At 41.3% G+C, this 25,997-nt stretch overlaps 1 protein-coding gene across 3 annotated transcripts in view; it reads right to left on the bottom strand.

Moving 5' to 3' along the window:
* cntn4 (contactin 4) overlaps positions 1–25,997 on the bottom strand; it is a 169,940-nt gene that overhangs the window by 34,178 nt on the left and 109,765 nt on the right. For all 3 annotated transcript variants that reach the window (XM_064968917.1, XM_064968919.1, XM_064968918.1), the window contains exons 10-12: positions 23,525–23,654; positions 22,146–22,296; positions 67–194 (exon numbers count right to left, since the gene is read on the bottom strand). In XM_064968917.1, coding sequence (XP_064824989.1) covers positions 67–194; positions 22,146–22,296; positions 23,525–23,654 — 409 coding nt within the window. The remainder of the gene's footprint in view (positions 1–66; positions 195–22,145; positions 22,297–23,524; positions 23,655–25,997) is intronic.

Genomic DNA, 25,997 nt, shown 5'->3' with positions numbered 1-25,997 from the left:
AAATCGCAACCCAATTTAAAGACGTAATAATCCCATACAGTATAAGACAATGACAAATAGGCTTACCTTTGACCATGAGAGTACCGGAGCTGCTTGCCACTCCAAACTGGTTTCGTGCAACACATGTGTAAAGACCTGCATCTGGTTTGGTTGCATTCTGTATCCGGAGGTTTCCGTTGTCCAGAATGGAAACTCTGCAGGCAGAAAAAGTAGAAAGATTGTGTTACAGACACTAACATTGCATGACCACATTACTTTCCCACTTTTATTGCAGTCTGTGAATTTCAATTGTCAATTTAAAGGTTAACTTTTTGCATTGTTCATCATCATTAAGCATGGGCGTTCCCCAGAGAGAAAGGCAATCAGTCTAGCAGTTGCAATGTCTTCAGAAAATGGAAAACATAAATGTCTATATCATGCATTGATTGGAATTAACATAATTTAATTACATAACTTAATTGAGATTAAATGTAATATTTGATTACATACTGTATTTGATCATATAAAATTCCTCTCTACTTTTGTCCTTGTATGTATATGTGCCACTCAAAGAAATTGAATATGACAATTAAAATGTAACTATTGTGACTGGGAAAGTTTAGAAACATTTCTAATAGTGCTGTGTTCTTTTATATGTGATAAAATGTGACAAGGTGGTCAAATGGCTAATTCATGACTTCATATGACCACAAGAAATCCAGGACCAAGACAACAGTCACTTCATCTCTGCGTGGCCTTTACACAAATGGCCACTGGTACTACAAAAGGTCAATGATCCTTAACCAAACTCGACATGTTCCTAAATAACAAGCAACAAATTGAAATAGTTGACCTTAAAAGCAGGGCAGTGTGGGAAAATGGGAAGACCAATTCATTAAACCGTGGTGGATTCTAATTATCTGAAACTCCGTGCAAACTGTAAATATGAAGAAAAGCCCCCGGCCCTGTTGTAAAGCAGACAAGGAAAATAGAGTTCTGTCTTAGCACTGCACTTTCCCCAGTGATCTGCTGTGTAATGTAAGGGACAGTGTAAAGAAAACTGTCATCTACAGCTCTGTGTGTTAGCAGGTCATTTATTGCAACTCTGGAAATTTCTCGGTTAGTGAAGCCACTTTTCTAAGATGTTCTGATTAGATGAGGTGAAATATGCTTTTAATTTGTGTTGATAAAAACAGAGATGGTAAACACTACACTCAAATGAAGGTTGCACCAGTTGAACGTAAAAAGATTAGGGCAAGAAACATGAAAAAACCCTGTTTTGAAATGACATATACTTATCTTAATGACTGAATGTGTTTGTGATGTACTCTGGCGACCTTACCTGACAAAACACTTCAAATGACCAATTTCCTGTCAATTTACTACAATCAAGCGAGAGAATCACTACCTGGTCTTTAACGGACTATTGGATAGGAGGAGAAAGGAACAGACGAGAGTTAAACAAGTACTGCAGCGGTGACAGAACTCTACCATACTGCACATGGTATTAGATGCACCTCATTGTTCAGCTGAAAGAACTGAACAATGAAGTTGCAAAAAAATTGAACTTATTTGCTGGTGTTGGGAGATGTCCTGATCTTTGGATAGTTGTGTCAAGAAAAATAAATATTATAGAAATGCACATTGACATTGGTATAGTTCTGGGAAACAGGGAGCATTTTTGTAAATCCAGCCAGGGCTCTATTTTCAGCTGGTATTAAGGTGGTGCCCAGACATTCCTGTTTTTTAAACATTATTTATGTCCATGCAGCTTCTGTGAAAAGTTAGGACTCATTAGGCCTATGTGCGATGCCCGTTGAATGAGGCGGCAGGTAGCATAGTGGTTAGAGCGTTGAGCCAGTATCCGAAAGGTTGACGGATCGAATCTCTGAGCTGACAAGGTAGAAATCTGTTGTTCTTCCCCTGAACAAGGCAGTTAACCCACTGTTCCTAGGCTGTCATTGTAAATAAGAATTTGTTCTTAACTTCTTTGGGACTGGGAGTAAACTGCCTGCTACTCAGGCCTAAAAGCAAGAATATGCATATAATTAGTAGATTTGGATAGAAAACACTCAGATGTTTCTAAAACTGTTTGAATGATATCTGTGAGTATAACAGAACTCATATGGCAAACACCTGAGAAAAGATCCAACCAGGAAGGGGGAAATCTGAGGTTTGTAGTTTTTCAAGTCATTGCCTATCAAATATACAGTGTCTATGGGGTCAAATTGCACTTCCTAAGGCTTCCACCTGATGTCAACAGTCTTTAGAACCTTGTTTGAGGCTTCTACTATGAAGGGGGAGAGAAAGAGAGCTGTTTCAACCAGATGTCTGGCATGAGCTGATCACGCGTGTGCACGTAAGAGCGACCTGCGTTCCATTGCATTTCTAAAGACAAAGGAATTCTCCAGTTGGAAAATTATTGAAGATTTATGTTAAAAACATCCTAAAGATTTATTCTATACATCGTTTGACATGTTTCTACAAATTGTAATGGAACTTTCTGACTAATCGTCTGGACCTAGAGCTCGCGCCTCATGAGTTTGGATTACTGGGCTAAACACGCAAACAAAATCAGGTATTTGGACATAAATGATGGACTTTATTGAACAAAACAAACATTTATGGTGGAACTGGGATTCCTGGGAGTGCATTCTGATGAAGATCATCAAAGGTAAGTGAATATTTATAATGCTATTTCTGACTTCTGTTGACTCCATAACATGGTGGGTATCTGTATGGCTTGTTTTTGTGTCGGAGCGCTGTACTCAGATTATTGCACGGTGTGCTTTTTCCGTAAAAAAAAAATTGAAATCTGACACAGCGATTGCATTAAGGAGAAGTGGATCTAAAACTCCATGCATTACACTTGTATCTTTTAGCAATGTTTATTATGAGTATTTCTGTAAATTGATGTGGCTCTCTGCAAAATCACCAGATGTTTTGGAACTACTGAACATAACGCGCCAATGTAAACTGAGATTTCTGGATATAAATATGAACTTTATCGAACAAATCATACATGTATTGTGTAACATGAAGTCCAATGAGTGTCATCTGATGAAGATCCTCAAAGGTTAGTGATTCATTTTATCTTTATTTCTGCTTTTTGTGACTCCTCATTTTGGCTGGAAAATTGGCTGTGTTTTTCTGTGACTATGCACTGACCTAACATAATCGTTTGGTGTGCTTTCGCCGTAAAGCCTTTTTGAAATCCGAAACTGTGGCTGGATTTACAACACGTTTATCTTTAAAATTGTGTGAAATACTTGTTTGAGGAATTTTAATTATGGAATTTCTGTTGTTTTGAATTTGGCGCCCTGCAATTTCACTGGCAGTTGGAGAGGTGGGACACCTATCATATCCCAGAGAGGTTAACTGACTTACCTAGTTAAATACAAAAAATGAAAGGTGTCAGTGACTGTAGGAAGTTTGTTAATATCAACCAGATTTCTTTTCCTATCGCTTCCTCAAGGTGTCAACAGTTTTTAGACATAGTTTCAGGCTTTTACTTTGAAAAATGAGCGAGAAAGATAACACGTCAGGTGTTCGCATGAGTTTTGCTCGCGCAACAGAGTTTGGGCAGCCATTGCCTCTCCTTCTCCCACTGATAAAGACAGTTGCGGTTGATATATTATCGATTATATATTTGATTATAAAAAAACGTTTACATGTTTCTGTGGACATTACGGATATTATTTGGAAATTGTCTGCGTTGTCGTGACCGCTCTTTCCTGTGCATTTCTGAACATAACGCGCTAAACAAATGGAGGTATTTTGGATATAAAAATAATCTTTATGGAACAAAAGGAACATTTATTGTGTAACTGGGAGTCTCGTGAGTGAAAACATCTGAGGATTATTAAAGGTAAACGATTCATTTGATTGATTTTCTGATTTTCCTGACCAAGTGTACATAATGTTTTGTAGAGCGATCGATAAACTTACACAAACGCTTGGATGGCTTTGGCTGTAAAGCATATTTTCAAAATCTGAGACGATAGGAGGATTAACAAAAGGCTAAACTGTGTTTTGCAATATTGCACTTGTGATTTCATGAATATAAATATTTTTAGTAATATTATTTGAATGTGGCTCTATGCAATTCAGCGGTTGTATGCACTTTGCATAATGTCATTAAAGATCCCATGGCACTTATCGTAAGAGTAGAGGTGTTAACCATGGTGTCCTGGCTAAATTCCCAATCTGGCCCTCAAACCATCACGGTCACCTAATAATCCCCAGTTTACAATTGGCTCATTCATCCCCCCTCCTCTCCCCTGTAACTATTCCCCAGGTCATTGCTGCAAATGAGAACAGGTTCTCAGTCAACTTACCTGGTAAAATAACGGATAAATAAAATAAAATTTTCCAGCTCCTCTGAAAGGTTTGCATGTGCGTAAAACTCTCCATAGTCTAAATGGCCTGGTCTGTATTATATGTCCACGAGGAGCAATTATTGTGCCTGTAACTGTATTTAGCCATAGCCTATTTAAAGCAAGTTGTTGTTTTGTTTTTATTACAATTTGATTAGAATTATACACTGTCTTTTTAGGCCTTATCAATAGCCTAGTGAATTTAATCTTGCTTATTGACTACGTTTGACATGTCTATGTCCAGACTACAATTTACAGTATGTCTAGCCACTATATCAGTGCGAAAGCTGTAGCTTACGTTTAACAGCTTATTTCCATATTGAAGCAATGCAATTAGAACAATGTGGATTGCAAACATGTTCATTTAGCAAATATGGGGCAGGCTATCTAACGAAATAGGCTATAATGGACTAACATTCAAATTGGAGTTGATGACAATGCAACACATAAAAGACCATAAATACACAACTTGAAGTAACCACATATTTAGGCATGGAGCACGTTCTGATTGGCCAGTGAGAGGCCAAACCTTGACACTCCCACAACTTGTTAATTCATCAAAACCCAGCCCTTTCACGCCACCGCCAGCTACTAAGCCCTTAATTCCAGTTGTGAAAATAGATCAAATATTTCTGACACACTCCTGAAACTATAACGCTATCGCTAAGATTTACCATTGCGTTAGGTTTGTTAAAGTATAACCCCCAGACTGTGAAGAAATAGGGCAACAACACATTGTTTTAACTAGATCAAGCTCTGACCTAATTTAAGACTACCTCTCTGAGCACATGCCTCATATAACTCAATACCTGCATTTGTGTGCTTGACTCTGTATATTTCCACAATTCCCTTATACCCTGGGACAAAAGGACAATCATGTGACTGGTGCATCCTCTGAGAAAAGCTCCACAGAAAGAATACAAATGGGGAGAGTGAACAAACATAATGCATCCTACTATGCCTTTCTTGCTGTAATTACAGAACTGGGAAAGGCTTTATTAGTAGACTTAGACGTTAGCTTTGAAGCTGGTGTTAGAGGAGCTGAGGTAAACTATAAGTCAACTAAGTGAAGTAAATGTCTTCCAGTTCTACTCCTCCTCTCCCTACTTAAGAAACCTTTGGACAACATGTCTGTCTGATCTTCCCACTGTCTCAGGAGAGCTTCCTTTCCTGCTGCTGTGGAGGACGTATCAATAATTCACAGGTGAGATGAACACAAGTGCCACTCTTTTCATCTCAGCCTCACACAAAGTTAACGGCTGCCGCTGTAAACCCCTCCGAAGAGGAGACGTTTATTTCTAACAAGAGGCGAAAAGCCCAAACACAGTACTCATGTAATCATAAAAAATACAAACAAAAAAAATGTATTGGAGAAGATCAAGTAACAGGCAAAGAGACTGGACAGTGTTAATCTTTTATGTCCTCCAAGATGAAAGGGATTAAAAAAAGAACATTAGTCTCAGAGAATCCATTGCTCGTACTGTGAAGTGCATATTGGAAACTGTAATTATGGTCCAAAGTAAAAACCTTTCCTCTCAGTATATTTTCTGACATTCTTTTTGAAACGTCAACACTATATATAAGACTATATTACGGTACATGAGACCCAAGCATTCAGTTTACAGTACATGCAAAACAAGCTGTCAGTTTTGGTTGTCTTTACTACCTCATAATTGAAGGACACTACATTGTATGTAGAGTTAATTAAATGGCACAGATGTATTGTGAAAGGAAGTGCTAGAATGTGAGAGTGTGTTGGATGAGTTCATGACAAAACCAGGGACCAGAAATGATTTGAAATTATAGTGGCAGCACTACACTGAAATGTTGAGAGTACTGCATTTCATGTTGGATTTGATGCATGCAAACAGCTATAATTGCTGATGCTATTTATACTGAACAGAAATATATGCGTAACATGTAAAGTGTTGGTCCCATGTTTCATGAACTGAAATAAAAGATCCCAGAAATGTTCCATTCACACAAAAAACATATTTCTATCAAATTTTGTGCACAAATTTGTCCCTGTTAGTGAGCATTTCTCCCCTGACAGGGGGCGGTATATCAAGAAACTGATTAAACAGCATGATCATTACGCAAGTGCATCGTGTGCTGTGGACAATAAAAGGCCACTCGAAAATGTGTAGTTTTGCCACAGAGTTCTCAATCTTTGAAGGAGCGTGCAATTCATATGTTGACTGCAAGCATGTTCACCAGAGCTGTGGTGTTCATTTCTCTACCATTAACTGCCTCCAATGTTGTTTTAGAAAATTTGGCAGTAGGTCCAACCGGCCTCACAACCGCAGTCCACATGTAACCACGCCAGCCCAGGTACTCCACATCCGGCTTCTGCACCTACGGGATCATCTGAGGCCAGCCACCCGGACAGCTGATCAAACTGTGGGTTTGCAAAACCGAATAATTTCTGCACTAACTGTCAGAAACCGTCTCAGGGAAGTTCATCTGCGTGCTCGTCATCCTCACCAGGGTCTTAACCTGACTGCAGTTTGGCGTCGTAACTTACTTCACTGGGCAACTGCTCACTTTCGACGGCCACTCGTACGCTGGAGAAGTTTGCTCTTCACGGATGAATCCCGGTTTCAACTGTACCGGGCAGATGGCATCATATGGCCAAGCGGTTTGCTGATGTTCTGAACAGAGTGCTGCATGGTTGTGGTGGGGTTATGGTATGGTCTGACATAAGCTACGGACAATGAAAACAATTGCAATTTATCTATGGCAATTTAAATGCACAGGGTTACCGTGACGAGATCCTGATGCCCATTGTTGTGCCATTCATCCGCCACCATCACCTCAAGTTTCAGCATGATAATGCACGCAAGGATCTGTCGCAAGGATCTGTACATAGTTCCTGGAATCTGAAAATATCCCAGTTCTTCCATGGCCTGCATACTCACCAGACATGTCACCCATTGAGTATGTTTGGGATGCTCTGGATCGACTTGTACGACAGCGTGTTCCAGTTCCCGCCAATATCTATCAACTTCGCACAGCCATTGAAGAGGAGCGGGACAACATACCACAGGCCATACTCAATGGCCTGATCAACTCTATGCAAAGGAGATACTGACTGTTCAGTATATATTGGCATAACATAAATCAAACTATTTACACCAATATCCTAGTACGTGCATATGTGAAGGTAGCATTGGTAGACACCACCATACACAAATACACCCTCTCATCTCAGAGCCCGGTTGGACAGGTGAATGCAGGGTCTTTGTGTGCTCTTCATTAGCCCGGTAAATAAAACAGGACTGTGAAAATAGGGGTTAAGATTCTATCAGTAGAATTACTCAGCCACGAGGCCGTGTGAAAAAAGGCCATCTTACGCTTTCGGTGATTTTACAAAATAATTAACCTTGGCTAAGGTGCGTTACACTCAGTGCATATTGCATCTCTGCACTCGTCTAACACTCATTTCGCCCCATCTGGTTAAGTCCAAACACCACTGGAGCCATGCAATCTCCAAATGCATGCAGCATTCATCCAGCACATAAACAAGTATTTCAGTGTTTCACTCTGTGTGCTACTGTACTGTAGCTGTGTGTGCCCTTTAGTATTAACTTTACTTTAATGCATACCTATCCTTATGTGTATGTTGCTTGTCCTGGTCGACACTGACCTACCTGCAGGTGGTGTATGTAATCATGATTGTATCAAAGCGTCGGTGGTAGTAACACTGCTCCAGGGTTGAATAGGAAAAGCTCAGATCAGGTGTCTACAGGGGAAAGGCTATGTCACCCTATCCTCTGAACAGGACAAGAGGTTGGACCCAACTTTTGATCTACACTCCTGACTGCTTTAAAGTCCTGAAGTGTAGGGTGTGAAATTCTGACATCACAAGATAAACGGAAAGTCTGTCTCTCCCCAGATTCCCCGCAGAGCTTCGTGTTTGAGAGGAACGGCCTTGTCAGACACGTAAATCAAGTCAAACTGCACAGATTTGACCCAAAAAAACCAAAGTCGGATTATATGACGCAGAATGCAGTGTGTGGTTCAACTCAATGGGAAAAGTACAGAGAAGTCAATTTTCACTGTACCATCGAGATAAATCCAGAGTGCATACCACTGTTTTTAAAGTTGTCAGCCCCAAGGTTAACAGGCAATTACAGTCTACGATAATATGTGTGGCAATGAGGTGTTTTTTTTTTCACTTAGACAACAAACCGATTGCCTGACATTGGTAAAATAGGGACACCTGAGCATTTACCTCTGACAATTCTCCAATAGCACTGTAATTGATATTGATTTTTGCCCTACGTAGGCTTGTGCCAGTACCTCTTACCTTGTCACATGCACTGTTAGTTCTACCAAATTATTCAGGAATTGATGTCGTTATGATAGAAAATGATTTACAGTTATCGGCTGTAAAATGAGGTGCAACAACATACAAATGGCACCTCATCTAACGGTCGGGCTGACACCCCCACAACAGGAGAGAACTCAAATGTCACTCAAACTGCATATTTATGATGACACTGCCATAAGCATTGAATATATCAGAGTTTAGTGTGACTAGAGTGTCTAGACTGTAGTGTGTGACAAATCTACCTAAATGTAACGCTCGTCGTCTTCCTCTGATGAGGAGTAAGTGAGGTCGGACCAATTTGTAGCGTGGTAAGTGTCCATTTTAATAAGACAAATGGAACACTTATACAAATAAAAAATAACAAAGTGAAACAAACGAAACGGTCCCGTGTGGTAACAAACACTAACATGGAAAATAATCACCCACAACTCAAAAGTGAAACCAGGTTACCTAAATATGGTTCTCAATCAGGGACAATGATAAACAGCTGCCTCTGATTGAGAACCATACCAGGCCAAACACAGAAATCCCAAAACAGAAAAAGGAACATAGACAACACACCCAACTCACACACTGACCATACTAAAACAAAGACATAATAAAAGAACTAAGGTCAGAACGTGACACTAAAGGTGGATGGATACAGGTACAGTAAGTGTTGTATGACTCAGTGCTGCCAATTTACGCATTGGGCGAGAGACACATTTGACCCTCTTTACACACTCACACGCCACATCTCTTATTTCTCACGCATGGAAAAAAGTGCTGGTTTTATTTCCTGATTAACACAGCGCTTGAACTTTTCAACTGTGCCTCCAAATCATTTTCAAATCGGGAGCATATACCCTGCAATTCTACATCACGAGCACTATGACTGTGGCAGCTTCACCCGGGAGATCCATCATTTTCCTACCACCGCTCTGTGAACCACGGCAGATTGAAGCTTGTGATTGGGTTAGTACCAAGGCGATTGGATGTTTGTTTGTAAAGAAATGGCCCTCACGATTAGAGTGGAGCAGCCACGGCATACTGGACAGGCAGTTTTGTTCTCATCTGATCAAAGTTTGTGAGCTAAATTGTCAAAAGAGCAGCAGTGCAACTTGTCAACAGAATGCTTCTTTTTGACAGCATGTGATAATATAACCGAGCCTACCAACTTGATAATCCACCACTTGCATGAGCCCAGATCCATAGCCTACATTATTCACCTTGTTTGGTCATTGGCAATCTAGCACTTACGTTCATTCGGCTATAACAACAAAAAGGCAACATTCAGAGGAAATTTAGCCTGAATTTCTATCTGTATTATTAACATTATTTGCCCAAACAAATTGTGAACCGAACGAATCTGATTCTAGTGGGGGGACAACAATACATTGAAAGATCATTTGGGTTGGGTGTAGGGGCAGATTAGATTTAGGTCTTTCACAAGACATTAGAAAAATTCCCATACCCTACAAAGCTAAAATATATACTAATTAGTGTGTTTATCTCAGAACAAACACTACTGTTATCCCCCATACTTTTATTATTTCACTTTAGATTTTTCTTGAATGTAAGGTAATGTGTAGAAATCAAATGTCACATGACCATATTCAAACCCACAGTATTAGGGAAACATAGATCAGGGGTGGCCAACCCCCTTTGGAGAGCTACCTCTAGGCAAGATTTTCTACGGTCCTATTTTAAACGGAGAGTTCACCCAAATGAATTACATATTAACATGTTTGTTTGTTATGGACAAGGAGAGGCTGCAATCCATGCTATGTCTGGCTACTGCCACCAACCATTAATATTAGCATTTCAGAACCAAACATCAATGTTTCCCCAGCTAGCATACTCTAAATTCCATCTCCAAATAATCTCAAATGAACTTCAAACCAAGTTGTTGAGTTTTCAGTGTTAATTCAATTTTAAAATGATCCCGAATACACCTGACCTATGGTTTTTATTTCACCCTGGTCATGGGACTAAGCCACGTGAAAACATGTATAATGGCAGAAAATTAGCTTTCAAACAGCTATTTTATTCCTGGGGAGGGGATCCCCATACCCCTCCAGCTAGGGCTGGAGCTGATAGCTTGGCGTGAGATCTCCTATCGTGAATGATCTATCTTCAAAAGTTGGAAGCCCTGATGACTAAATGTACTTAATAACACAAAGCTCACACATTGCTTAAATAGCAGAAAGTTGGAACTGTCGACCACTGAATGCACTAATTATCAACAACAATGATGTGATGAACAGAACAGTACATCATGGAGAGTAATGCTGAGAATAACAGCAATGAACACAACACAATGCTTGGAAGTTCCTCAAGCTACTGTTAGAAGGCCTACCCTATAGAGATAATTTGCACACGTCAATCAAAGCACAACAGGAGTACGAGGAGTGCATCTGGAGCCAGTGTTGCACAGAGCTCTAGTTGAGTGTACATGTCTGACAGAAAGAAGAAGAATGATTGACAGTAAGTAAGGACTCATTCCCCTTGTCACAGTACATATGATTTACCCTGCTCTACCCTGCAACTAGCAGAATGCACTGAGTGGGTTATTTTTCTTTTTTCAGTTACATTAAGATGGAGGAAGAAAAAAGACTGAATTGCAGGCTATACATGAAATGACATTTCCTTTCAGCTCTGTCTCGGTTGACCGTTGTCTCCAGGGCATTCTGTAGCATTAATACGGTTTCCATGGCAATATGCAGCTTAATCAAAACACAGTCAGGGGACAGGGGTGTTAGCCTGCAAAGGAAGTATTAATCTCTACTTTGTGAAACAAATACACCGAGGTGCCAAACATTCCCTCTTACACCACCTTCACATAAAGAGAGAAATGACAAGTGATTCCCCATGGATCTAACAGACACATTCTTCGTGGCTAATGCAACCTAGGCCGGCTACAATAACATTCCTTAATACATACGCTTTTCTAACTGAATATGCTTTTATACACTGAGTGTACAAAACATGCTCTTTCCATGGCATCCAGGTAAAAGCTATGATCCCTTATTGATGTCAGTTGTTAAATCCACTTCAATCAGTGTAGATCAGGGATGGGAAACTTTGATGTAGGTGGAGGCTCAGCCAAAAACGGAACTCATCACGAAGGGCCGCATATCCACACCCTTGTAAGCAAAACATTTTAGTGGCCCCCCGTGACAGTGAAGAAATGTTTTGTTTTGTTTTAAAGTTAATTTCCTGAATTCTTCACATTTTCCCATGGGGCGGAGAGGAGATCTGGCAATAATATCACTAATTTCACTCAGTTCTACAATTCTATAGTAAATAGTAATTCGATCATGCTTACTACAAGTTTAGGGAGCTGGCCGCTAGACTAATTTACCAATTTAAAAAAATGTAGCTGACATTGGCTAATTGAGTGGCTGCTGATGCACAACTAAATTTATAAATTGCACCTTGTGTATTCTATTATTATAAATCTCAACAGTAACATGTGACCCTGACTGACTTCCCCAAAAAAACACACAGACAACAATGAAAAATTGTTTTAAAAATGTATTTAAAAAATTGGACCGCGGGCCTACAAAAATTGGCCGCCAGTTGTTCATCCCTGGTGTAGTAGATTAAGGGGAGGAGACAATTATTTTTATGCCTTGAGACAATTGAGGCATGGATTGTGCATGTGTGCCATTCAGAGTGTGAATGGACAAGACAAAATATTTAAGTGCCTTTGAATGGGGTATGGTAGTAGGCACCAGGTGCACCGGTTTGGGTGTGTCAAGAACTGCATTGCTGCTGGGTTTTTCACAATCAAAAGTTTCCTGTATGTATCTTTCCTGTATGTATCCAGCCAACTTGACACAACCGTGGGAAGCATTGGAGTCAACATGGGCCAGCATAATCATGTGGAATGCGTTCGACACCTTGTAGAGAGCATGCTCTGGCCAATTGAGGCTGTTCTGAGGGCAAAAGGGGGTGCAAATCAATATTAGGAAGGTGTTCCTAATGTTTTGTACACTCAGTGTATGCGTATGAATTAAACGCTGTGCAGAGCTACTACTTATTACAGGTAGCTGTCTTAATCAAAGCTCCCGATTTACATTGTCTTCATTTCCGACTGTGAAACAGGAGAACAGGATGGGATTGTGTTGGTAATTGCATTGGAAGGAGTGGAGTGTTTATCTGCCTGGTCCACAGAGGGCTGTGTGGATGTACTGCTACAGGATCCTTCCTCTAATCACAAATTGCTCTCAAAATATATTCCCTTCCACTGATATTAATCTCCTCCTCATGCGCTGGCTGAGGTATCCTTCAGGAATAAGGAGCACACACACACACACACCGGTTCCAAAGAAATTGTCGGGAACCAAGATGGATTACTTGTGCTGTGCTGGCACATTGTCCCTTTGAAAAACGATATCAGCAGCAGTCTCTCCCAGATAAAGAATAATCCCATAGAGAAGAACATGGCACGTGGACAGGTAAAGATGGTTCTGACTTAATCTCAGCAAAGGGTTCTGACCTAATCTCAGCAAAGGGTTCTGACCTAATCTCAGCAAAGGTGTTCTGACCTAATCTCAGCAAAAATCTCCAGGTTTAGATTTATTTGGGTTAAGTCGATGAACTTAACTTCCTTGAGCTTGTTTTACAACCTTTACAAGATCGGGAACAAGGGTTCAGCTAACTTGATATGACCGGAAATAGCTTGATCATTAAGGGCATGTTTTATTTTGAGTTAATCGGTTACACCTATCTGTTGATAAGCAACTGCTTAGGTTTAGAATAAGGGTTAGGGTAAGGGTTACGTTTAGGGTTACGTGTTAGGGCTAAAGTTAGTAGAGTGTTAGGGCTAAGGTTCGTAGATATTTAGTTGAAATGTTACTGATAGTCTGTAGAGCATCTACAGATGAACCATCCAAATAAAGTGTTACCGATAAATCTACCACTGGTATCAATACATGATTTCCGTGAATAAAAATACTTTATAAAATGTCTGTAAAAATATAAAACATATACTGTATAAAATATAACATCAACAGTTTTGTCCTATGGTTTTCTTTTTAATCCTTAGGCCCTGTCCAAGCAGGAGCCCTTTTGCCTTTTGGTAGGCCGTCATTGTAAATAAGAATTTGTTCTTAACTGACTTGCCTAGTAAAATAAAGGTTTAAAAAAATATGTGATGTGTTTCTTATTAATTTACTTTTTTTGGAGAGGGAAATATTCAAAAAACATGAATCCTCTATGCACTAGCACTGCACATCTTGATAGATCAAGTTAAGGTCAGCTATTAAAACTATGTAAGTGATAAAAGCCACAACATACTTTAGGTGAAATCAAGACTGCACGGAGGAGTGTTTGTGTTTGTGTGTGTGTGTGTGTGTGTGTGTGTGTGTGTGTGTGTGTGTGTGTGTGTGTGTGTGTGTGTGTCTGTCTGTCTGTCTGTCTGTCTGTCTGTCTGTCTGTCTGTCTGTCTGTGCTGGGATGTGCTCCAGTCAGTGCATCCATTCGCATTGGTGTGTGCCTTTGAACATGTGTGTGTGTGTGTGTGTGTGTGTGTGTGTGTGTATGTACTGTACACATATGTGTGTGTGCACATGTGTGTGTGTGTGTGTGGGGGGCTGTCAGTGTACCCCAGCAGAGCTCCAGCCTGCTCTCGTCCTCAGGTGGGAGGGCCATTCCCCTTCATGTGACATTCCCGGCCCAGCCAACACCAGACTGAAGACAGAGTCTATTGCTAAATGACCATGAGCACCATAAGCTGCACAAACAACTTATCAGGTGGTGTGCCTCCCTTCAAGGTGAGGAAATGAGATACGTTTATTAGGCTGCAGAACCTCTCAATATTCCACTCGGAACGCGACGTTGTCACAGGCACCGCCGCAGAGATCCAGATCTCCACTTTTCCAAGCAGATGTTCAATTAGAATCAAATGAGGAAATTAGAGACGTGATGAGAAAAAATGCGAAGTGACATTCAAACATGATAACCAATGTTTTTTAATAAGCACAACAGCATGGCACCACTGAAATGAATGAAAACTAAAACAGTGCTCTGGGCTAATCTCTCTCTTTAATAACAACGCATCTGTTTCATGTTAAGATTTCATAATGTAACTTTGAGCAACGTTTGATGAAAATCACATTATTACATTTTAAAAAGTGCAAGTGTGACACTTAATCATGTCTGAGTAATGACTGAGTGCAAAATCGTTTATACTAAGTCAATGTAAGTAAATGCATCACAAGCTTCCTCTGTGGACACTTATAAAAATGTGCTGATACTCATTCCACATTTGGTTTCCTTCCTGACATTGATTCATTCTGGAGTGTGTCTGGCATAGCAGATGGGGTCTGTAAATGGAGTTCACTCTGGCAGACATCACTTCATTTATGTGAGAGCCATCTCTTTTCCTCTTGCTTTGCAGGAAGGGTTAGAGATGGGCCAAAAGCATGGCTAGATCTGGAGCAATCTCACTCCAGTCCCTGTCACCCTCAATATGGCGGAGCAGTCAACAGTCAACACCCTGACGCAGAAACCCCTGCTGTGCCTCATTCCCACCACTCAATCCATTATCCACTCTACAGGGATGTAGGGAGAATATTCTACAAGCGTTGTATGTTAAACACCCCCGGCCAGGCATCAAGGCCTGACAAGCCACCAATTATGAGTTCAAGAGAGAGTGGTAGAAAAAGCTGTAAAGTCAAAACACAGTGCACTTCTTTAAAGTGCACAAAGCAATCAAGGTAACTTATTCTATGCAGTAAGAAGGTAGAATAATTCCATCTGGCCACATGTAATAAAGGTGAAAGTTACAAGAATAGATTTAAAGTGAGGTTAATGTTTAAAAGAAGATGGTCTCTGCATGACATCTTCTGGAAGTTAACTTAATCTACTGTATCGCTCATGATACAGCCATTTTTGCAGAGGCCTACGCATTACAATACAATACAATCACCACTGACTGGGACTTCTTGTAAGTATGTAATACTTCAATTGTACAACTCCAGTAAAAATTCTACACAGCAATTAGATAAATGTTATCGCGACATTATGTTGAGCCTTCATGAGAACATACCATGGCTTTGACTGAGTAAACTTGCCATATGTAATTCTTAACTGACACTAACCAATCTACTTTTCTTTCCTCCTTCCATATACTACAGCAAAACTAATATAGAGCCACTAAACAGATCTCACCAAGGCAATAAAACCCCTGTGCTTCACAGACAATGGGTTACAGCATCACAGCACACCGAAACACACTGCAGTTGATCTGTACCACTTGCATATCAGTTTAAGACTTCCATCCGAAGCCAAGCAACTATATCAAAGGACCCAAAAATAGTTTGAAATATTTCTAGGTCAGGATGAGGTAATATTTAGGAAGAGGTCATCATTTCATGGAGTCCGTGAAGGAAGAAACCACATGGGAAAAGTGATAAGCAAGCTAGGTAAAAAAAAAGAAGAAGAAGAATTTTACAAAGTAAAATGTATTTATTGTGTTATAGGTTTCATGCTGCTTCTGTCTACACCAAAGTAGACTGATTTAAAGACTGTTTTATGCATACTTTGGGGTCTCTATAAGCTACAATATGAGGTCCTAAACCTAGCATGAAAGTGCATCCTTGTAGATAATATAGTCAAAATGGTTGCTTTGGGGTAAATTGTGCCACTTAGCAAGGGGAAAGTTGAGTCAATAGATAATCAATATACCCCATACAAATAATGATTACATTTGTCCATTTTATGCATAATATGCATAGTATTTTGAAGACACCTCGCATTTGTGTGATTCAAATGATGAAAAATGCATTCCTCAGTGGGGTTCGCTCCCTCTCTAGGCCACAGTTGAAGTGTTTTCTTCCCAGGCATTATCACTGGGATATGAGGTTACACCATGGCTTAAGCCTATGTTAAATGCTTTCAAAACGGTTATGTTTACATACCTCTGGTTATTTCCAGGGATATACAATGTTTCAAAATATATGTAGATATCTTTGATGGAACGATATCTATATTTCCCTTAAGGTATCTATATTTCCTTTGACATAGTTAAGCTGAATGAAAAAAAATGTATCTCCCCTACGAGTGCTGCTGTGGTGTAAGATAACTCCACACAGCCCTTTGAAAGACTGCCTTTAATTTAGGGAGAGGAGGGGAAAACAGAATGTCTGCATGTCCGGCGGGCGGTGGCCACTCATACAGAGACAGTTGAGTGTGTGGGTCTGGTGTGTGGGTCTGGTGTGTGGGGCCAACACTTTTTTTTTCTCTCTCTCTTCCAATTCAGTGGTGACATATTGAAATGGCATGTTTTTAGGCAACGGTCCATTGCCTGACACGGCCCACTTATACACTCATCAGCAAGACCCTGCTCTGCGTTCTCAGCTGCTTTGTTCCAGCTGATGTCATCTAAACCGGGTCCCTGCAGGGTTGTCTGGGAGAGATAAGACAACCCCCCCCCCCCACCCCACTCTCTGCTGGTCTCTTGCAGAAAAAAAGAGCTGCTGCTATGAAGATGGATTACCCAGCTGGTGACACTGGCTCCCCTCCCTCTAAAGCCACAGTGGAGCGCTAACGCAATTAGGCCAATTAATCTTGAACAAAAGGGGTTCACAACACACACCCCCCTCCCGCCTTTGATTATGCACGCTCCTGAGCAGGTGTACCGCCACATCCTGCTCACACCTTATTTTCAAAACAATAAATGTGATTATTGATTACTCTCAAGTGCAGTAATTGTGTTACTGGTATAATCGATCTGGGATGGACAAAGCAAAGCAGTGGTGTTCCTCTCATTTGCATGGTGAACTAGTTTCACTTTACATGATGTTAAGGTTTTTTAACTACCGCTAAATCACAATGGTTATCAAAGCATTCATCCTCCAGTAACACAGTCCTTTCGAAGTGAGACAATATGTTAAATGACGACAAGAACAGGTGATGATTACTTCCATAGCATGAGATGTCGGCGGTCCAGAAAGGGCAGGACAACTTGGGCTCAAAGTAGGTTTGTATGTCTGAGCAGAGTGTGTGTGTGAGAGAGAGAATGAGACTGGGGTGAGAGAGGAAGAGATAGAGAGAGAGAGAGAGAAATAGGGCGAAGAAGAAAGAAAGAAAGCAAGAAGAGTAGAGACAACACATTCAATGCCTCACACATTTTTTCAGTTCTGCAAAAAAGTAATTTGGCAGGGTTCCACCTATTGACAATGCAATCCAGCATCCTGACAAGATTTCATCCAGCACAATACAACCTGGGACAGATGCGAGCGAACGTGTTATCTGCACATTTTTCTTTTTAATTACCTCTGTGTCAAAGAGGTGGTCTGCACTGAATAGCATTTACAAAGTAAAAGCATGACAATTTACTTTTCAAGTTCAATTCAGGACTCCACAAGAACACAGACCTAGAGGTATTGTAATATAATTCCCTTTGTGAATAGCATATTATTATGATAGATTGTGTTTATGGGGTACTGGTCCAGATGTAATAATCCACTTTTGCCTTTGCTTCTAACAAGTCCCGATCAGAACATTAAAATACCATACAGTATATGAGTTCTGGTAGGCCTCTCCGCTACAGCAAACATATACAGTATATCTCAACTATCTATCTACTTCTAACAAGCTCATAGTGAAACAACAAGGACCCACAAAACAGCAGGGAAGAACAGGGTTACAAGGAAACATCCATCCATTCACCCGTAATATAGCCACTGCTGTTGAATTAATCATCCCATTGGAACATATAACAGTGTCACATCAGTTGCAAAACACCAAATCAATCAACAAAACTCTCCATTCCAAACATATCCATAGGCTACGAGCAGGATGTTAAATCAAAATGATCAGTTACTGTAGCTCAGTGGATATCTGTGTTGGAAACCATGGAAAGGGAAAAGCATACACGCTAAAAACAAATGATTCTATTGGCTTGTAACCATAGCGGAACCCTTTTTTGGTGCTATATGCTATATATTTTTGAAGGTTCTATAGAGAACCGTGTTCATAAGGTTCTAAAAGGAACATCTACAGTGCTATGAAGAACCATTAAAAAGGTTTATATTTATTTAGCACCAAAAAATGGTTCCTCTATGGTTACAATGCTTCTTGGGCCTATATAGAACTCCTTTTTATGGTTCTTTATAGAACCTTTCTCAATCATCAAAGTTTCTTTGTAGAACAACACAGAGTTGTTTTATTCTGGCTTGATAATATATTGTTAAAATGCCATACCGTAGGATGAATCAGGGGTGCTAGCTCTGGAACAGCTGGGAGAGAATTGAGAACTACTGACTTAGTCACCCATTCTCAATTGACACAAGGCTATAGGTAAGTCTTTCACAAGACACCTTCACTGGCATTGCCATATACAACATGTACTGGCGCAACACAACAGATTAGATGTTGGAATGACACTCTCACTCACGGTTGCACAAAAAAGAGCTGTGAGCAAATCTGCGCCTCAAAAAAATTCTCATAAACCACCACCCCCACATTTGAATTATCACTAAAAGAGGAAAGAACCCTTTCTTGAACTGCAAAGAGACATTGAATGGCTCAAATGGTTCTTTGGGTCAGTTATTTTTAGTTAGTAGAACCATCACTCTTCCCAAAGAAACTTTGAAGAACCCTCGTTTTTTGTTGTTGTTGTGTGTAATCCGTTGCTACCTCACAGTTCAACCAAGATTCTAGCTGTCAGTTCAAGACGGATGACGAAAGAGAAAAATACATATTTTATTAATAAAACCTGATGTGCTTCAGAATTCCAGCCTTGATCAGTCTGCTAGGGAGACAGCATCATATACATAAGTATACAGGGCAACTGAAGGGCACAAGCAGCGCAACCACTATGCAAATGCAGGGCCACTTTGTTTAGCGACAACACTTCTTTGTGTATATGTAAACTCTGACAAGACGTGCCAGACACTGTGCACACAGTCCTGCTGTCAGAGTTGTGCCACAAAAAGGGGTGCAGCTGCTGTCTGGATCAGGACAGCCTGACTGACCAGACCCCTGATGCCACGCACGCACACACACACACACACACACACACACACACACACACACACACACACACACACACACACACACACACACACACACACACACACACACACACACACACACACACACACACACACACACACACACACACACCCTACTCTCCTGTCACTGTTAGCAGTTAACACTTTAGTCCAGAAAAGCGTGTCATGTCAGCAGACAGTGACTGGTATAGTCACCCACACACCCCCACAGAGGGCGAAAAGTGCTTGATTAGCACCAGGACTCTGCACAGCGAGGGGCATATGGGGACACCCATAAGTACTGGCCAAACCAATTATACCTTCAGTACTGACACTGGTTTGCTTGTGGTGTACATCTACACTGTGAATTACAACAGGCATTATATACTGAGTGCACAAAACATTAGGAACACCTGCTCTTTCCATGATAAAGACTGACCAGGTGAATCCAGGTCAAATATATGATCCCTTATTGATGTTAGGAAACATATACACTCTCTCAACAGGGTCACAAGGAAACATCCATCCATTCAACCGTAATATAGCCACTGCTGTTGAATTAATCATCCCATTGGAACATATAACAGTGTCACAGCAGTGCAAAACCCCAAATCAATCAACAAAACTCTCCATTCCAAACATATCCACTATTGATGTCACTTGTTAAATTCACTTAAATCAGTCTAGATGAAGGGGAGGAGGCAGGTTATAGAAGGATTTTTAAGCCTTGAGACAACTGAGACATGGATTGTGATATGTGCCATTCAGAGGGTGAACGGGCAAAACAAAATATTTAAGTGCCCCTGAACGGGATATGGTAGCAGGTGCCAGGCACACTGGTTTGTGTCAAGAACTACGACGCTGCTGAGTTTTTAACGCTCAACAATTTCCCGTATGTTTCAAGAATGGTCCCCCCCCCCCCCCAAAGGACATTCAGCCAACTTGACACAACTGTGGGAAGCATTGGAGTCAACATGGGCCAGCATCCCTGTGGCACGTTTTCGACACAGTGTAGTCCATGCTCTGACGAATTGAGGCTGTTCTGGGGACAAAAGGGGGTGCAATTAGGAAGGTGTTCCTAATGTTTTGTGCACTAAGTGACTTGAAAACCTTACTGAATGTAGGTCTACGGCAGTGTTGAATTGTGTCAGATGTTTTAGATTTCATTTGAGTCATTTCAGCCTTCATAGTTTTAGTTATTATCAGCCAACTAAACCTCTGGACAATTTTAGTCTTGTTTTAGTCACTGTTATGTTAGTCACATTTTCCTCTGTGCATTTTTTTTTTACCTCCAACTTCTATGTGCACATTAAAATAGCCTTGACCAACTAGGCCTTCTATCCAGTGATGGAAGGTAGCCTAGTGGTTAGAGAGTTGGGTCAGTTAACTGAAAGGTTTCTGTCTCGAATCACAGAGCTGACAAGGTAAAAATCTGTTGTTCTGCCCCTGAGCTAGACAGTTACCCCACTATTCCCCAGGAGCCATGGATGTTGATTAAGGCAGCCCCCTGCACCTCTCTGATTCAGAGGGGTTGGTTTAAATACAGATGACACATTTCAGTTGTACAACTGACTAGGTATTCCCCATTCCCTTGCTATTGACTACAGGTTTAACCATTTAGGCCTACGGTTTTTCTCCACCTTGTGATGAGGTAAATGACAGTGATTCCCTTAAAAGGGGAGAATCTGAGCATTTCCAACAATGTTCGAGTTATTACTGTATATTAGCTAATATTCAGCAAATAGATTTAGTATTTCCACACGGGAAAAAGCTAATTGGAAAAAAGCTAAAACAGGCAATACGAAAGTAAGAGACAGTAAACATTACTGTTACAATTGAAATGTCTGTGGATACTGTATATCAGCTCAATCAGCCTTTTGAACTAAAAGACCAATGAGAGCTTTGCATTATATTCTGCAAAGGTATGCTTGCTTATGATTGGACAAAACAGATGAAAAGGAGCTTCCTGTCAAATTCCTGTCCATTAGTCTCGCATGGAATTCTCCTCTTGTCATCTCAAATGAAAAGTCACTTAGAATAGTTGTCTTTTTTTCCCCATGGCATCTTGTCTCATTATCGTCATTCGTTTTTGTCAGGAAATATAGGTCGTTGGCTAATATTTTTCGTCTTAGTTATTGTTGGCAAAATTAACACTGGCCTACGGGAGTCTACATCTGAAGCGGGTAGGTATACAGACAGAGACGTTACTTCCAATATCTATTTTAACCCAAAGCTGGATATAAAATGTTAACAGTCAAGGAGGTACTCTGTAACATTGAGGAATAGAATCACTAATATGACCAGTTATATAATACCAAGCTACAGAGCCGGGAAAGGTAACCATACAGTAAACATAGCCTCCAGGGTACCATACCAGAACAAATCCCACAGTAACCCCAGTGTTTAGGAAATCAACCCCATTATGAGAGAGGGATTACCTAATAACGAGAGAGAGAGAGATTTTTTGCTTACCTGTTGCTCTCTTGTAGAGTCTCACTGCCCTTCCTCCAGGAGATCCCACCCCAGGGGGACATTTTGGGCCTGCACTCCATCAGCACATCTCCTCCCTCCTTCACCATTGTGTGGCTCCTCAGCTGGCTCTGGGAGAAATCTGGGGCAACAGCTAAGACAACACATGCATGTTAAAAACTCAACACTTCCCTTCCCCTTTACTTTTTATGTTTAACTTTCAACATGTATGACATGAGCGTAAAGACATGAGTTTATCCTGAACACATGACCTGAACTAGGAGAACCTCAGGGCCTTAGTATACTGGGTCCAGAGTCTTTACCTGGTGATGTCACAGGAAATAACAACATATACATCAAGGGAATAGTCATTGTCATTAGCCAGACCTGGAGATAGTCATTGTCATTGGCCAGACCTAGAGATAGTCATTGTCATTGGCCAGACCTAGAGATAGTCATTGTCATTGGCCAGAGCTAGAGATAGTCATTGTCATTGGCCAGAGATAGAGCAGGTCTTAGCCAGTGTAAACAAGGCTCAAGGAGATTACTAAACTCCACACTCCAGCTTGTATGGACTAGACAGAGAGTGAGTCAAAGGCAGACATGTTGAAAAAAAGCACAAAACAAAAAAAATGATTATGCAATGGTACGTTATCTGTATAACCCCTAAAGGTTTTAATACACCCTTGCATGGCTGCTGTCTACTTCAAAGTGAGGCGTGTAATGTGTTGAGAAGAAATGGCAGGGAAGGAAGGAGAGTGCAACACACTGCACTCCTTAAAAAACAGGGAATCCTTTTCTCGGCTAAGAAAAACAAAGGGAAAATGTCATGTCTGTTTTGCAGCTCAAATGAGTTCTATGATGATCATCTCCTTTTCTCTCCAGGATCCTCCCTTCCTTAGCTTTTTATAAAGCACTTCAATTAGTGCCAGGGGCTGTCAATGACGTGTTTACCTCCTCCACGTTTAATTCAACCTGGGAACTTTGGCTGTGTTGGATCTAATTTCAATCAATGGCAAAACAATGATGAAGAGTGGTGGGAGATGGGCTTTGAGAGGGAGAGCTGAAGGCCAGCCCTGTGCCAGGGAACAGGGTCCAGAGGAACAGGACTGACAGGGCAGATGGGTGGGACTGGGGAGCACAGTGGCATGGCCATACATCAACAGCACCCCAGTGCATTCATCTTTTAACGAATGCCTTTTAATTAGGAGGCAATCACAGAGAAGCTAGAGGTCACACTGTGATGGTAGAGAGCGGAAAAACAAACTACCTATGACACTAAAACATGCACACAACAAACGTGCATACTGTACAACATACAATACATGCACCGGCATGTAGGCTGTCAGGCACGTACACCCACACACCTTGTATTGCCTTACCTATGACTTTGAGCTCTGCATTGGAGTAGACCTCCCCATGCTTGTTTCCAGCCACACATTGATACATTCCAATATCGGACAGCGTCAGTCGGCTGATTGACAACAGCCCATTGGCAACCTGTATGCGCTCCTATGAACAGAGAGACAGAGACATGCTTTTTGATATGCCTTATTGCGATTGCTCATTTACATAAAAGCATGCAGCCAATGTGCCAGTGAATTATAGTGTGGCAGTGACGGGCGTGGCAATAAATCTAGGTTTTCATCACTAATGGAGGGAGGGGGTTGGGTGGAGGGAGGCAGGCTAGCAGAAAATGACCCTAATCAATCTGCATGTTTATGAGAGTGGAATAAAACCATGCCCTATTTATATCTCTGGCTGCACCAATGGACCTGTTTCCCCTTCAGCATGAGGACTGGATGTGAGGATTAGGAATATCTTATCAGAGCTATGCTGCATGTGAAAATTGGTTTCCTGATAGGTACAGTGTGCCCTATACATACTAAGTACTGTATGTATGCTGTTATGTACACCGCAGATCCCACACTGCACTGAGCCACTGTGAATAGCAGATTCCTGCCATCTTAGTGAAGGAGATACAGCTCTTGTGACTGGCCCATCAAAATAAACAGGCGTATTAGCCTAAGTGGGATTAATGCACTAAAACCCAGACACTTAGCATCTTTATCGTCAAGGTATGTTTACATATTTGAACTTCAGCCACGCCATATATAAAATCAACCACACACCCATGCAATCTCCATAGACAAACACTGGCAATAGAATGGCCTTACTGAAGAGCTCAGAGACTTTCAACATGTTACCATGTCACCTTTCCAACAAGTCAGTTGATCAAATTTCTGCCCTGCTATAGAGCTGCCCTGGTCAACTGTAAGTGCTGTTATTGTGAAGTGGAAATGTCTAGGAGCAACAACGGCTCAGCCTTGAAGTGGTAGGCCACACAAGAACGGGACTGCCAAGTGCATAGTACGTAAAAATTGTTTGTCCTCAGTTGCAACACTCACTACCGAGTTCCAAGCTGCCTCTGGAAGCAATGTCAGCACAATAACTGTTTGTCATGAGCTTCATGAAATGAGTTTCCATAGCCGACAAGTCTAAGATCAAAATGGAATGGTGTAAAGCTCGGCGTCATTGGAATCTAGAGCAGTGGAAACGCGTTCTTTGAAGTGATTAATTATGCTTCACCATCTGGCAGTCCGATGACCAAATCTGGGTTTGGCGGATGCCAGGAGAACGCTACCTGCCCCAACTGTAAAATTTGGTGTAGGAGGAATAATGGTCTGTGGCTGTTTTGCATGGTTCGGGCTAGGCCCCTTAGTTCCAGTGAAGGGAAATCTTCATGCTACAGCATACAATAACATTCTAGACAATTCTCTGCTTCCAACTTTGTGGCAACAGTTTGGCAAGACCCTTTCCTGTTTCAGCATGACAATGGCCTCGTGCACAAAGCGAGGTCCATACAGAAATGGTTTATGAGATCGGTGTGGAAGAACTTGACTGGCCTGCACAGAGCCCTGACCTCAACCCCATCGAACACATATGGGATGAATTGGAACTCCGGCTGCGAGCCAATCCTAATCGCCTAAGTGACCGCTTCAGTGCCTGACCTCACTAATGCTCTCGTGACAGAATGGAAGCAAATTCCAGCAGCAATGTTCCAACATCTAGTGGAAAGCCTTCCCAGACGAGTGGAGGCTGTTATAGCAGCAAAGGGGGTTGACCATCTCCATGTTAATGCCCACGATTATGGAATGAGATATTCGACAAGGAGGTGTCCACATACTTTTGGCCACGGAGTGTCTATTCCCAGAACGGCATTAAAACCGACACCAGTTTTTAAGGGTAGGGCTTTTTGTCAGTGCACTTGGTGCTACATGCTCCCCGCTTCCCTTCATCTCCTCTGTTTTCAAAAGGCCTACCATTAATGTCATTAAAGCACATTTCCATAGGGGTGTCAGCTTGGTGTGGCTCCAGTCTGACGGGATTAAGGTACTGTCACATGAAAAGAGGAGCTGTCCTCATTGAAACATCAGTAGCTAAGCCCGTGTTTGAGCAGGTCGCGTTGTGAATTTTGATGATGCTCAGTGACTTGCTGATAGCTGGATGCACAGAGGCGAATGTGCCTGCTGGCGAGAGCGGCAGAATGGTGGTGGCTTATATCGGTCTTTGTGTGGAACGCACTCCATTTACGGGCTGCTATTAATTAAGCATGACATTCCTCTTAAATCAGCAGTTTTTCATGCAGGGACCTGGGGGGACCATCTGCACAACTTCTGCTGAATGGAAAATGATTGGCAATGTCATTGCCAACACTACCGGGTCACTTCATTTGATATAGGAGAGTATAAACAACAAGCCGTATGACTCGATTGATGTCACAAACAAACGTCTGTCATGGCGGTTTTTGAAATGCATTGAATTTGGTGTTTAATTGTTGTCCGTTTCGGCTGG

This window comes from Oncorhynchus masou, chromosome 6 (assembly GCF_036934945.1).
Source record: "Oncorhynchus masou masou isolate Uvic2021 chromosome 6, UVic_Omas_1.1, whole genome shotgun sequence".
Lineage (NCBI taxonomy): Eukaryota > Metazoa > Chordata > Actinopteri > Salmoniformes > Salmonidae > Oncorhynchus > Oncorhynchus masou.
This window is presented reverse-complemented; position numbering and strand designations above follow the sequence as displayed.